Here is a 14,774-nt window from a genome sequence, read left to right on the forward strand (position 1 = left end):
AATCATTGTTTAAACCTATATTTTCTTAACATGTTTGCTTCAAAATACTAAAAGAGTAATTAGTAATCTTAATTTAAAAGGAACTGTTTCAAATCACAACACAACAAATAAGCACTGTTGTGAATGTTAAACCTTCTTGTTTATTCTCTCTTTAGGTGGACGGCCAATTAGCAGATCTTCCATTTTTGCTGAAAGGCATCTTAATAGTTTTCCGTAGTGGTAACACTGCTCTGTTAAAGACAAAATTTGGTCTCCAGGTGACCTTTGACTGGTCCAGTATGACGAGGGTCACTTTGCCAAGCAATTACAGCAGTGCAGTGTGCGGACTTTGTGGAAACTTCAACAGTGATGTGCAGGATGACTTTGTGATGCGCAATGGGACGAGGGCACCCAACAGTAGTAGTCTGGGACAAAGCTGGCAGGTTTCCACAAAACCAGACTGTTCCTCAGGTGGTTGCCTTGGCACTGGATGCTCATCTTGCCCTTCGACCCAGAGGGAAAATGCCGAGCGCTATTGTGAGATCATTGCAAATCAGACAGGGCCTTTCAAAGAATGTCACACCTATATTGATCCTGGACCTTACGAAGAGGACTGCATATTGGACACCTGCCAGTTTCAGGGATATCAGGGTGTGTTGTGCAGTGCGGTGGCTGCTTATGCATCCGCATGTCAGAGTCAAAGCATTACGGTGTACCAGTGGAGAAACGCCACTTTCTGTCGTAAGTAATTTTGTTATTGTACTATGAAACTTAATTTGTGTACTTAAAATTGAAATGAAATAGGAAACTGTTTAAATAATTGAGATTGAGTAAGCCTGTTTGACAAAATGTTTGACATGAATACAATTAGATAAATTGTTTCAGTTTTTGTAGTTGTGCTAAGAATTTTTAAGGGCTTTTGATAACAGCCCAAATAAAAAAAATGTACAATTTACTTTTTGTTTGTTTGTTTAGATGTTAAAATAAATAAAATATTTGTTTTAATATTGCACTTGTCATAAAATATACATTTAGCTGTATTATATTTTTCCATTACATTACATATTGTATTTTTACAATAAGATGCTTATTTTTAAAATAAAAAATAATAATAAAAATGAAAAATGGCTAAATTTAAAGTATTGTTGTCAATACTGTTTTAGTATTATTGTTTTTCTGGCTTTTATTTTGATTTTTTTTGTTGTTGTTTTTGTTATTTTTTATGTATGTTTTAGTTTAATACAGTGCTTGAACTTAAATGTACTTATTTCAATGAGTTGGTAAAAAACATTCATAAATTTAATAGTTCCAATTCCAAACCTTTTATTTAAAATCAACTTAAAATAAGTTTATTTATTATCTCTCAGAGCCATATAATGGATTCAATAATAAACAAAACTGTATAAAATATTTTTCTAAATATAAAGGTCTGGAACAGAATGAGATAGGAGTAAGCATTATTTGTGGGTGAACAACGTTTTTAAATTTTGCCATCAAAATTGTATCTATTTATAAAGATAAAAAATATTTTTATATTTTTTGCATATATACATTTATAATTTATTTAACCAAAGTACTTTTTAAAATAGTTTTAGTTTTTGTAATCATTTCTGAATTTTATTTTTCTAGCTGCGTGCAAGATCCCTACATTCTACATTCCCTTCTCACATAAATCAAACCCTTGCTATTATCATCCTCTAATGTTCACAAAAACAAAAAGTCTGACTAACTGAACTAAAAATGAACTCTGTCTCCAATCTCTCATTCACAGCTCTGTCCTGCCCACCAAACAGCCACTACAACTCCTGTTCTCCAGGTTGCACAGAGACCTGTGCTCAGCTGTCTGAACACAACTGTACCAGACCCTGCGCCGAGGCCTGCCAGTGTGACCATGGCTTCATCTGGAGTGGCCAGACCTGTGTGCCACAAACTGAATGTGGCTGCTTCTATCAAGGACGCTATTACAAGAAACACCAGGTGTTTTATAACCATCCTCAGTGCATGCAACTTTGCATGTGTGGGGATAATGGAAATGTATCCTGCCAGACATCAAGTTGCGGTCCAGGGGAAGCTTGCGGGATAGTGGATGGAGTATTTGGATGCCACCCTGTCAGCTTTGGACAATGTGTGGCCACTGGTGACCCGCACTATATTTCTTTTGATGGAAGGAGATTTGACTTCCAAGGCACATGTGTTTATACACTCGCTAAAGTGTGTGAGTGGAGTGTAGGACAGCTGAGGAGTTTTTCAGTGGATACGCAAAACGAGCAGTTTGGAAACAGAGGCGTTTCTGTCATCAGGAGTTTGACTGTTAATGTCTACAATTTCACAATCACCATCAGACGAGGAGAACGCTGGAGAGTCATTGTAAGTCAGAGTTTGGCCGTTTTGTTAATGAAAATAATACTTTTTTTCTGCAAGGATGCATCAAACTGATTAAAAAAGTCAAGATTTTTGATTGATGTTATGAAATTTTTATAATTAAAATATATTTTTTTATTTACTTACTATTCATCAGGGAGTCTTTAAAAATTAACTCTACTTTTCCAAACTGCATCTGTAGTTTTACTATTTAAATAGTAAAAATCGGCTTTTTGATACCTGCACAATTAAAAAATAAATACAAAATAAACTAAAATTCTGAATGAACAGGGTAGGCTAGTGTCTAAAATAAACTATTAATCTATAATAAATAATTACTAATAAATAGGGAAATGACTGTAATAACTTCAAGTTAAATACAAATTAAAATGATGTACATGCAATAAGTTTAAAATACATAAAATAAAAAAATGGGGATTGAAAAAAATATTTTTAATGATAAACCCAGTCACAACACACATATACTGTGTGTAAACAAAAAAGTGATAAACAATTGTAATAATAAAAGCTAAGATAAATTTTGTCATGTTGACATTTGAAATCAGAATTATTAGCCCCCCTTTTAGCCTTTTTTATAATCCATTTTAAGGTCAAAATTATTAGCCCCTAATTTTTTTTCGATAGTCTATAGAACAGACCATCATAATACAATAACTTGCCTAATTACCCTAACTTGCTTAGTTAACGTAATTAACCTAGTTAAGCCTTTAAATGTCACTTGAAGCTGTATAGAAGTGTCTTGAAAAATATCTAGTAAAATATTATTTTCTGTCATCATGGCAAAGATACAATAAATCAGTTATTAGAAATGAGTTATTAAAACTATTATGTTTAGAAATGTGTTGAAAAAATCTTCTCTGCGTTAAACAGAAATTGGTGGGAAAATAACCGGGGGGCTAATAATTCAGGGGGACTTCAACTGTATGTATATATGTGCATTTATCTATGGCTACGGATGGCCAGTCCTCCACTGCACCCTGGTCCCACATTCATTTCAAAGGAGCGCTACCCTGTACTAAAATGGCGGCTCTATTGACGCATTCCTTCCAATAGACAACAACAGTGTAGGCGACATCTAAAGTAAATATCTATGATAAACCAAAAATAAAATAGTGTAGTTATTCAGGCTGATGGATGGATGGATGGATGGATGGATGGATGGTTGGATGGATGGATGGATAGATAAGACAGATAGAACAATATTTTTGTTGTTAGATAGATTAATAGATTGATGTTTTGTTGTTTGCATATATAGATAAAATAATATTTCTTTGTCCTCTTTGACAGGTAAACAATGAGTTTGTGAACCTACCTTCGTCACTTGACCAAGTCACCATTAGCCAAGTTGGATTCAATGTCATAATCCAAACAGATTTTGGCCTGAGAGTTCAATATGACACCAGTTACCATGCAGAAGTCCATATACCGTCAAACTATCAAAACAGCACTTGTGGCCTGTGCGGCAACTACAATGGCAACCCGTCAGATGACTTCATGTTGCCTAATGGGACCCAAAGCTCCAGCGCAGAGACATTCGGACAGGCGTGGGCATTGAAAACAACTGGTGTTCAATGCGTAGGTGGAAGTTCCCCGAAACAATGCATTCAGTCTGAAACCGACAGATACCGCAGAGATGATGCCTGTGGCCTGATGGCATCTGCCACCGGTCCCTTCAGTGCCTGTCATGACTTGGTGAATCCTGAGCCCCATGTGATTAACTGTGTGTTTGACATGTGCGTTATGAATGGAGACAGAGAAACACTGTGTCAGAATCTTCAGGGTTACGCCATCATCTGCCAACAAGCTGGGATACAAATCATGCCATGGAGAAATAGTTCATTCTGCCGTAAGTTTGAGATAAACTTAAATTTAAAGCTGTGGTTCTTAATTTCAGTCCTCCGGCACCCCTACCTGCAAATTTTGTATAGCTGCATCCCAAATGGCACACTATGCACTTGTGCACTATGTACTTACACACTCAACAGCATAGTATATATATTTAGTGTCGTCCTTAATGGACGTTTCACAGATGATGTTTGACGGTTGCAAATTGGCAAAATAAATGAAATAAATAAACTACTAAATAATATCTGCCATGTGTATAACCGCATTCACCATTGGGAGGCGGTATAATCATTTTTGTTGAATAATTTAGCTTTCACAATCCAAAATAAATGAATTAATACAACATAAGCGCCTGAAAGCACCCCTTCCACTATGTGAACAAAGCAGCGACCATTGAGTGCATGTGTCCAACATACAGTACTTCATTTTAATGGTTGAATAAGTGCATAATCCAGGGTTATTAAAGTACACTTATTATTATTAGAGTTTTCAATGTGAACGCAATACACTATTTATACTACAAAATGGCGTAGAATACTGCATAAGTATGTGATTTGGGATGCAGCTTATGTCTTCTTTACTTAACACACCTGATTCAGATCATCAACTTGTTAACAGAGAGATCCATGAACTGATCCTTGTGTCAAATAAGAGAGACGTTTGTTGCGTTCCAATTCGCATACTTATACTACGCCCTTGAAGTATATACTTTTTTGTTAAGGAAAAATATATACTTTTGAGTGTGTAACAGAAGAGTATAGCTGCATCTCAATGTACTTATGCACTTAAACACTCAACAGCATAGTATATGTAGGTAGTGTCGTCCCAAATGGAGCACTAATGTTTTTTTACTAAGCGGAAATTCAAACCGTTTCCTTGATGACGTTTTGTAAAATAAATGGCCAAACTATCAAATAATACCTGCCATGAGTATAACCGCATTCACCATCGGGAGGCGCTATAATCACTCTCGTAGGTGAAGTTTGGTTCACCATCCAAAATAAATAAAGTTATCCAACGTGTGCGCCCGATAGCTCCGCCCTTTCTGCTACCTGAGCAAACCTGCGGTCGTTGAGTGCATGAAGTGTCCATCATTCCACACTTCATATTACCAGTTGAAAAAGTGCATCATCCGGACAATTAAAGTGCACTTATTATTTTTAGAGTGTTCAGTGTGAAACTTACACTATTTATACTACAAAATGGCGTAGAATAGTGCATAAGTATGCGATTTGGGACGCAGCTTATGCAAGCTTTGGGACATACTACTTCCTTGTTAACAGATTGTTTAGTTATGAGCCCTGTTAATCATCCGCACATCATCCACATTTCTGTTATATTTAATTTCCTACCTTATTGGAGTCTTTCATGCTGAGAAATCTCCTCAGGTCTTTGAATAATTCTGCATTCAGACGTTAATGTCCAAATAGGTCTTTAAATAAGTTCAACAATGTTGTTGCAGTTGAAATTTACAATAAACCCCTACTGCTGGTTTTAGCTGGTTGACCAGCCTGGTATTAGAGCGGTTTTGGCCACTTCCAGGCTGGTTTCCAGCCATTTCCAGCCTGGTCTTAGCAGCTAAATAAACTACAAACATGGTACAAACATGGTACAAACATGGCGAGACCAAAGCTTCTCTCCTTTACAGTTGGTCTCGCCATGTTTGTACCATGTTTGTAGTTTATTTACACTTTTCACCCATATTTGTAGTTCGAATCGAATTCACATCCAACACGCAATGTACTGTGGGCAATTTCAGCGGTTAGAGTTTGGACGGTTCTACAGTTAAAATTTTGAAATAGTAATCCATCCGGGAACCTTTGACATACTCTTTTCAACATACTTCGATTTGGGACATACTAATTCTGTTTGCAAATACTATTTAGAATGGATAGTATGCGAATTGGGATGCAGCAATACTATACAGAGCGGTCCAAGGACCAGAATTGAGAACCACTGCTTTAAAGAGACAGTTTACCCAATAATAAGATTTTACTAACCATTTACTGACCTTGAAGTTCTTAAGTTTCTAATAAACACACACACACACACACACACACACACACACACACACACACACGCACACACTCAACTAATACTTTGGAGGTCAATGGTTACCGGTTTTCAACATTTTTCAAACTATCTTTTAGTTAACTAAAATAGGTCAATCACAAGTGAAGAGCGAGTGAATTATGAAAGAACTCTTTAAACTGTGTAATAATTAAGTTATGTACATAACAGTATATAAATACAGCTATGGGAAAAATCAAAAGACTTACAAATTCTCAGTTTCTCTGAATTTGCTGGCCATATTAAGAATTAATTCAGCATGTTAGAATAAATCTAAAGGATCACGTGACACTGAAGTAATATGGGTAAAAATTTAGCTTTGTTGTCATAGTAATACAGTGTATTATCTCCAAACATATCACTGAATAGTTTACAATATTACTAGGTTTATCATATCTTTTTCAGTTATTAACAATATTATTGATTCTCAGGCAAATTTCAGAATGGAAACTGGGTCAAGAATCAACATTTTATAATATATTACCATAATTTATTGTTTTACCATATATTTTTAATAAAAATATGCAGCCTTATAGTAAGTATAAAAGACTTAATTTCAGAACATTTAAAAAACAGACTGCTAACGTTTTAAGGGTCACATAAAATTTGTTATATATAACTTTTATATATATATATATATATATTAATGATAAAAAGCATGATTATTTTAATAAATTCATATACATTTGTGTTTTCTTTTCAGCTGCCGACTGTCCAGCTAACAGTCACTATGTGCAGTGCTCTAATAACTGTGCCAAAACCTGCGCCAGTCTTACTGCGTCCATTAACAGCTGCCCAAACATCTGCATGGAAGGCTGTCAGTGTGATGAAGGTTTCCTCTCAGATGGAGATCAGTGTGTGTCTGTTGGAGACTGCGGGTGTGTGCATAACGGCAAATACCTAAAGGTGAGATTTATTGTTTTTTATGGAATTCATAAATGATCATTACTGTGTTACTGCATAAAAAACTTTTCCACAAACCACTGCCGTCATCAGGGGTGGGCTTAACCAATAAGCAAGGTAAGCAATGCCAAGAAGCCTAAATTAATTATATAGCTCTTTAATAAATTTTCTATCATATGTTGTAAAATCTGTCAATAACTGTAAAGATTTTAATTTTACTTCTTTTCCAAACCGGGAATAGTGGAACCTTCCCTCTGACTGCACAAGCAAATATTAAAATCTAATCACAAATATGGCTAATTAACTGTATGCGAGCTTGCTTTATATTTGTGAATTTATTGTATTTAATTTTTCATTAAGAAGATAGAGGTTCCACTTAACATATATTTTTAACATGCAGTTTATTTACAAAAAAATAAAAATAAAAAATCTACAGAGAAAAAAATATCTACACTGTAAAACCCACCAGTCAACTTTATTAAATGAAATGAGTGCCGTTAACTCAAAATTGACTGAAAGCTAATTCTACTCATTTGAAGAGTTTTGAACTCAGTGTTAAAGGTAATGAGTTAATTAAATACCTCATTACTTCAACTTAAATGGATCAAAAAAGTTCACAGTACTCATATAAATATGTTTTTTTTTTAACTCAAATGGTTTGTAGCAATCGGTTTCCTCAAACAGTTTGAGTTGCCTTAACTCATTGGGTTTTACAGTTCTCAGTTGGTTTGAGTTCTCTTCATTTATTGGGTTTTACTGTGCTCAAATTGCTTCATTTACTTAAATGGATTAAGGTCAAAGTACACATTAGGATTAGTTTTTGAAGTTAAATGGTTTGTTGCAATCTGTTTCCAAATGGTTTGAGTTACCCTAACTTATTGGGTTTTACAGTGTATAAAGAGAATGTTTTGAGTTTCAGTGCTAGAGCCCCATACCTGGAATTGCTTAAGTATGCCCCATGGCCGTCACAGATTTTGAAAATGAGAGTGATTGTAAATACATTTTTAATATTATTTTTGCTCGCATGAATAATTTTTCACTTAACATACATTGTAAAAAATATGTTAACTAACTGTTTATGTATGTTGGGATTCACAAGTATTTTCTGTATGTTTACAGTTGTTAATTGCATTATGGGAGCTTAATCTCTGGGCTGTCGACTTTCGATGTTAAAATCTACAGTTGAACAAAGTGACTTTTATTGACATTTTAGTAGTTTAAAATAATATAATGTATAAGAAATAATACATCGAGAACTAAGTGTGCAAAATAACTTATTACATAATTTATTACAAGGTTTTTGCAGTGTAATATACAACACCAACCCAGACGGTATATCACTTTAAACTATTAAAAATGTTAATAAAAGTCACTTTTTCCAACTTTTCAAGGTTAGAAGTTGCTGGAAAAAAATCAAGGTCCCATAATGCAATTCAAAAGCATAAATAAATAGGGAAAAATAAAATAAAAACGTGAATCACAAAATATGGAAAACTGCTTTTTTTACAGTGTAGATCAAACTGAAGTGTGCAATTTTGGCTAAATAATCATGAAAATGGTAATGATTGTAATGGTATCTTCCTATAGATTGATAAGAATTTCAACATTGTACCTTGTAAATACTGTATATCATGATATTTTATATACTGTATATATTTAAGCATCTGCTACTAATTAAGTATACAAAAGTTGTTATGCATAGATAGAAAGCATATCAATGCTACATCTGCTATTGTGTTTCAAATGATCTTCGTGAGAGTAAAATCTCCAAATATGCGGTAGATACAGTTCCATCATCATTTAGAGATGTATTGATGCAAAAATTAAAATGAAAACTTATTCAGATCTGTAATTATTAAAACAAGATTATTAAATATGAATAATGAATAAGTGAAATATGAATAAATAAATTTTACTAGATATTAAATTACTCATTCATTCATTTTCATTCGGCCTAGTCCCTTATACTGTATATCAGGAATCGACACAGGGATTCCAACTATTCCGGCATATGTTTTAAGCAGTGGATGCCTTTCCAGCTGCAACCCAGTAGTGGGAAACACCCATACACTCTTGCATTCACACAAGCACTCATACACTATGGCCAATTTAGTTCATCCAATTCACTTATAGCACATGTAATTGAACTGTGGGGGAAACCGGAGGTCCCAGAGGAAACCTATGTGAACACGGGAAGAACATGCAAACTCCAGACAGAAATGCCATATGGCCCAGCCGGGACTTGAACCAGTGACCTTCTTGCTGTTAGGTGACAGTGCTAACCACTGAGCCACCGTGTCACCTTATTAAGTAAAGTTTTTACATAAACTAATTTCAAGAGGATCACGTGCTTATGATTGACCTACCTGAGCTCTGACTCCCCTCTCACCCTATGAAACAGGAGGAAGCCCTGGGCTCAAGGATCTTCTGAGCTTAGGGCTCTCTCCCATGACAGCATGCCAAACTTGCTCTTACTTATCAATCATCAGCAAAGTGTGAACTCTTAAAATTTGTTATTTACAGTATTACTTATTAGAATTTAGAATTGGCAAAATTCTAGTGGTGTAGAAGATGTTGACAAATATAAAAAAAAGTTTTGTGGAATATTTTGTGGACACTTTAAACAAGCTGTATTCTAACCTAAATTGATGCTTGGAAAAAATGCTACCTTATCTGTTGGTAAAAACTTTCCTCTGCTCTTTCTCTTATAGGTCGGTGAAGTCTCCGTGACTGAAACCTGCAATATGAAGTGTTTCTGTCGTGCTGCTGGAGTGCTGGAGTGTGTGAAACTAGCCTGTGCCAGCGAAGACACCTGTGATGTTCAGAATGGCAAACGTGATTGTTACCCTCTTCAAGGCCTCTGTGCATTTGATACCAATGACCAGTTGCTGTCTTTTGATGGTGTTAAAGGCACTATTGGGCAACTGGGAGCCTTTCAGATGGCATTCCTTTGTGATGAACAGTCTCCCGACTGGTTCCGTGTGGTGTTAGACATACATGCATGTGCCAGGAATCAATCTGGTAACATGAAAATAGTCCACGTTTTCTTCCAGGACATGATCATCACGGTCAACAACCGGCTACACAGCTGGGTAAGTGGAATGAGTGTTACAGTTTTAGAATATAGCAATATCTTTTCCATATTTTCAGTGGGCAACTTCATGTCAAAACCATATCAAAAGACATGTCAAATATACAATTCAATTTGATGTCAATTGACTAACTTTTTAAAAAAAAAATATTTTTATATGGTTTTTCTCATCATTAAAACAAGACATCTAAACATCTGAACATCACATTCAAACAAAACGACTCCACGACAACATACACAACTTAAAAATAATAACAACAGTAAAAAATAAAAAAGTTTTAAAATAAATAAAGAAAAATGGGGGTTAATATGGAGTATAATTATTTACATACAATATCAACAGTGATTCACTATTTAACCTTGATGTTTTATTTAAGTTCTATTCTGCTGTCAGATCCACTTGGTTGCAGAAGTGTAGAAACGGATTCTAAGTGCTATAAAAGTCTTTTAACATCCCTTTGATAATATATGTTAGTTTTTCCAGAGTAAGATTAAGGGACATTTCATTAATCCATTGATTAGAAGAGGGCCTTTGGGTCTCTTTCCATTTTAATACAATGACGCATTTGGCCTGCACAACCAGAGTACTTGGGTACATATGAAGTAAACACAGTTTGGGGTCGAGAGGAACATTTTCCTCCGTTAATTGTCAGATAAAACAAAGAGTCTCCAGAGACCCCAGTATTGTACACCAGTCAAGAATATTTGGATTTAATTTATTTACCTTTACTGGGGTAATGTATGTTCTAAAAAGCCATTTCAAGAGTTCACACTTGATAATGATTGATAATTTGGCATGCTGTCTTGGGAGAGAGCCCTGAACTCAGAATATCCTCGAGCCCGGGGCTTCCTCCCATTTGAAGGGCAATAGGAGAGTTTGAGCTCAGGTAGGTCTCGACAACTCCCCCGCTTGTGAATGCTGAGATATATCTGGCTAAGAGTTGTCTTAAGATGCTATAGTCAATTTACTAACGGTGGATATCTTTGGACGGTGCGAGGAAACCAGGAAACCCGAGAAAACCCACGTGAACACGGGAAGAACAAGCAAACTTTACACAGAAATGCCGACCGGCTCGGTGAGGGGCCGAACCGGCGGCTTTCTTGCTGTGAGGCAACAGTGCTAACCATTGGGCTGCCGTGCCGCTCTATCAGAGAAGGGGAGGAGTAGGGGTGGAAGGGAGGATTCTTCAAGACGAAGATGACTGGAGTGAAAAGCTCTGGTTATTTATAGTATGTCAGTATTCATCTGATTGGTGCAATATACAGAGCTGATGCGGTACCAGCTGAGTTAATTCATAAGCACGTGATCCTCTCGAAATAAGTTTATAAATAAACCACACTTATCCATTTATACTTCAGTAGTCTACATCTAGTGTTGATGTCAACTGACTAAATGTCAAAACGACATCTCATAAATTTTATTATTATTAAATTTTTTATTATTCATTCATAATCTTTGCGGCTTAGTCCCTTTATTAATCTGTGGTCGCCACAGCGGAATGAACTGCCAACTTATCCAGCATATGTTTTTACACAGCGGATGCCCTTCCAGCTGCAACCCATCACTGGGAAACATCCATACACTCTCATTCACATACATACACTACAGACAATTTTTAGCTTACCCAATTCACTTATAGCCCATGTCTATAGCCCCCGGAGGCAACCCACGTGAACGCGGGAAGAACATGCAAACTCCACACAGAAATGCCAACTGACCCTGCCGAGGCTCGAATCAGCAGCCTTCTTGCTGTGAGGCGACAGCACTACCTACTGCACCACCGCTTAGCCCTTTTTTATTATTATTTTTATTCATTAATTTATTTTTTATTAATATTTTATGTAAATTGGCGTCAAACATTGGTGTCAAAAAACACATCAAATAGCGATTACTGGACTGTCCTGTAATCGGTTTTTGATGTGTTCTTTTTATGCCAATGTTAGACGTCAATTTGTTGTGTGACTATCAAATGGATGTGTGGAAGTCAAATGGATGTGTGGATGTCAAATGGATGTGTGGAAGTCAAATGGATGTGTGGATGTCAAATGGATGTAAAATTTTTCATATGTTGTTTGACATCATGTTTTTTGACATCATATTCATGTCAATTTGATGTTGATCAAGGTGCCTGCTGGGTCAGTCATTAGTTCTACAATGTAAGAAAATAAATCATGCATTATTTAGACTTTTTAACTTGTAATTATGAATTTTTGCTACAAGACATGAATCACGGTGGAAATTGACTTTCCATTTTAAAAATGTAATTATTTAAGTGCTGTCAGGTTAATAACTGTGAAGTAAATTCTGTTTTTCTCTTATTGAAACAGGTGAATGGAAAAAACATCTCCTATCCCTTTATACCTAAAAAAGGCCTGTCAGTCTCATTCAGAAATGAGGCAGTCATCATTGAGAAGATGTCTACTCTGAGACTGACTTACTCTGTCGCTGAAGGGGTGGCGTTAACCATAAGCACAGACCTGAGGGGCAATGTTTGTGGTGCCTGTGGCAACTTCAATGGAGATTCTGCAGATGATATGACAATTTCTGCTGGGAGAAACTCCACTGTGATGTCTCTGGATGTATCCTCCTGGAAGGCTGAAGACTTCTTTACATGGTGAGCGCTTGCTATTACAGAAAATAAAACTCATTTAGTTTGCAAGTTTAGTCACCTAATTGAAAAGTTCACTCAAAAATATAAATTGCTGTTAATTTGTTTGCTTTAGTAGAACATTAAAGAAATGTTACAGCTGAATTTGATTTCCTTGGTGATTCACAAAATGCAACTCGAACAGCTACCTACACTTTTAGAGACATTCACAGTTGAAATCACTATTATTAGCCCCCTGTTTAGTTTTTCCCAATTTCTGTTTAACAGAACATGATCGTTTCAATAACTAGTTTCTAACAGCTGGTTTCTTTTATCTTTGCCATGATGACAGTACATAATATTTTACTGTATATTTTTAAGACACTTCTATGCAGCTTAAAGTGACATTTTATGGCTTAACTAGCATAATTAGGCAAGTTGGGGTTATTAGGCAAAACATTGTATAACAATGGTTTGTTCTGTAGACAGTCCAAATATTAGTCCAAAATATTGCTTTGGGGGGCTAATAATATTGACCTTAAAATGGTTGTAAAAAAATTTTAATCAATAATGAAACAATATTAAAACAAGTATGACTTTCTCTTGAAGAAAAAAATCATATAGGTAATACTGTGAAAAATTCTCAACTGTATAGGCAAAACAAAATTAATACCCATGGCTCCTGAAGATACATTGAGGTCTTGCATTGTAAAACAGTCATCTATGCAATAAGCGGAATGTTATTTACAATATTAACACCTTTAAAATGCCACTTTTGCTAATGTTGTCACTTAATGGCCTTTATCAAACACTGGGAATATGTAACCTCAAGACCTTAATGTATTGTCAAGAGCCACTAGTATTAATTTTGATTTGTTTTTTGTTTTTATTTTTACTTTAAGTATTGAAATTAAGTAATCTACGTTTGAGAGTAAATAAATTATATTGCAAACTTTCATTTTTGAGTGAACCCGTTATACTATATAGGGCATTTGTGCTGCCTCCACAATATTGGCATTACATATTAAAGAATGTGTTTGTTTTGCAGTTTCACTGACTAACCCATTACTCATCATTTGTTTTTATTACAGTGATATGTAACACAACTGGAAGGGAATATGTTGCCACCGCAGAGATACGTATCTGAAATTGTACATCTCTTTATTGCACTTTTATATTTTAAAAATATGCACAATAAATACACTTCTGTTCTGAAATCTGCCTTCAGAATTGTTTAGTAATGTTTTTTTTTTTTATAACTCCTTGACATGTACACAAAACACCAGCAGATGGCAGCAACAAACAATTCTTTACTCAAACGTTTTGAGTAGTATTTTAAAACCATACTATAGTAAAGTACTTAAATTAATTTGTAGTGGTCATTCTATAGTTGCTGTGGTAATAGAACAACTATAATAATATGAACAAATTAATCAAAAGGTTTTTAACAGCAAAAATAATTATTCATCAGCCATATAATTATATTAATATATGCAATTTACCTTGGTAAAAACTATCTATATTTACTAGTAATAACTGTAGTGAAATGATAAGCTGTAATATACAGTATACTACAGTAGTTATTATAGCTTACCCTAGTTTACTATAATCAATATGGTATGCTGTAGCATTCATTAAGAAAGTGTGTAAATAATAGATATTTAAGAGTTAAATGCACTTTACTGCAGTATGGTTTTTCACATGGATACTATATAGTCTTGGACTGTATGATTTAATAAGTTATGGTATTAAGTCTTTCATTAGGGTACATCAAATACAACTATCTTAACTGTCGTGATTTCTCATGCCTATTGGAAAAGAATATATATATATATATATATATATATATATATATATATATATATATATATATATATATATATATATATATATATATATATGATGTTTGTCACTGT

General features: G+C 34.8%; 1 protein-coding gene across 1 annotated transcript in view; it reads left to right on the forward strand.

The window, feature by feature from the left end:
- Nucleotides 1–14,343, forward strand: part of LOC130241850 (IgGFc-binding protein) — a 50,581-nt gene extending 36,238 nt beyond the window's left edge. Inside the window, exons 16-22 of the mRNA XM_056473815.1 lie at nt 156–720; nt 1,751–2,346; nt 3,649–4,207; nt 6,980–7,182; nt 9,891–10,271; nt 12,599–12,885; nt 13,950–14,343. Of these exons, the coding sequence (XP_056329790.1) occupies nt 156–720; nt 1,751–2,346; nt 3,649–4,207; nt 6,980–7,182; nt 9,891–10,271; nt 12,599–12,885; nt 13,950–13,959 (2,601 nt within the window). The 3' untranslated portion in view covers nt 13,960–14,343. The remainder of the gene's footprint in view (nt 1–155; nt 721–1,750; nt 2,347–3,648; nt 4,208–6,979; nt 7,183–9,890; nt 10,272–12,598; nt 12,886–13,949) is intronic.
- The last annotated feature ends 431 nt before the right edge of the window (nt 14,344–14,774 follow it).

This window comes from Danio aesculapii, chromosome 15, assembly GCF_903798145.1.
Source record: "Danio aesculapii chromosome 15, fDanAes4.1, whole genome shotgun sequence".
Taxonomy (NCBI): Eukaryota; Metazoa; Chordata; class Actinopteri; order Cypriniformes; family Danionidae; genus Danio; species Danio aesculapii.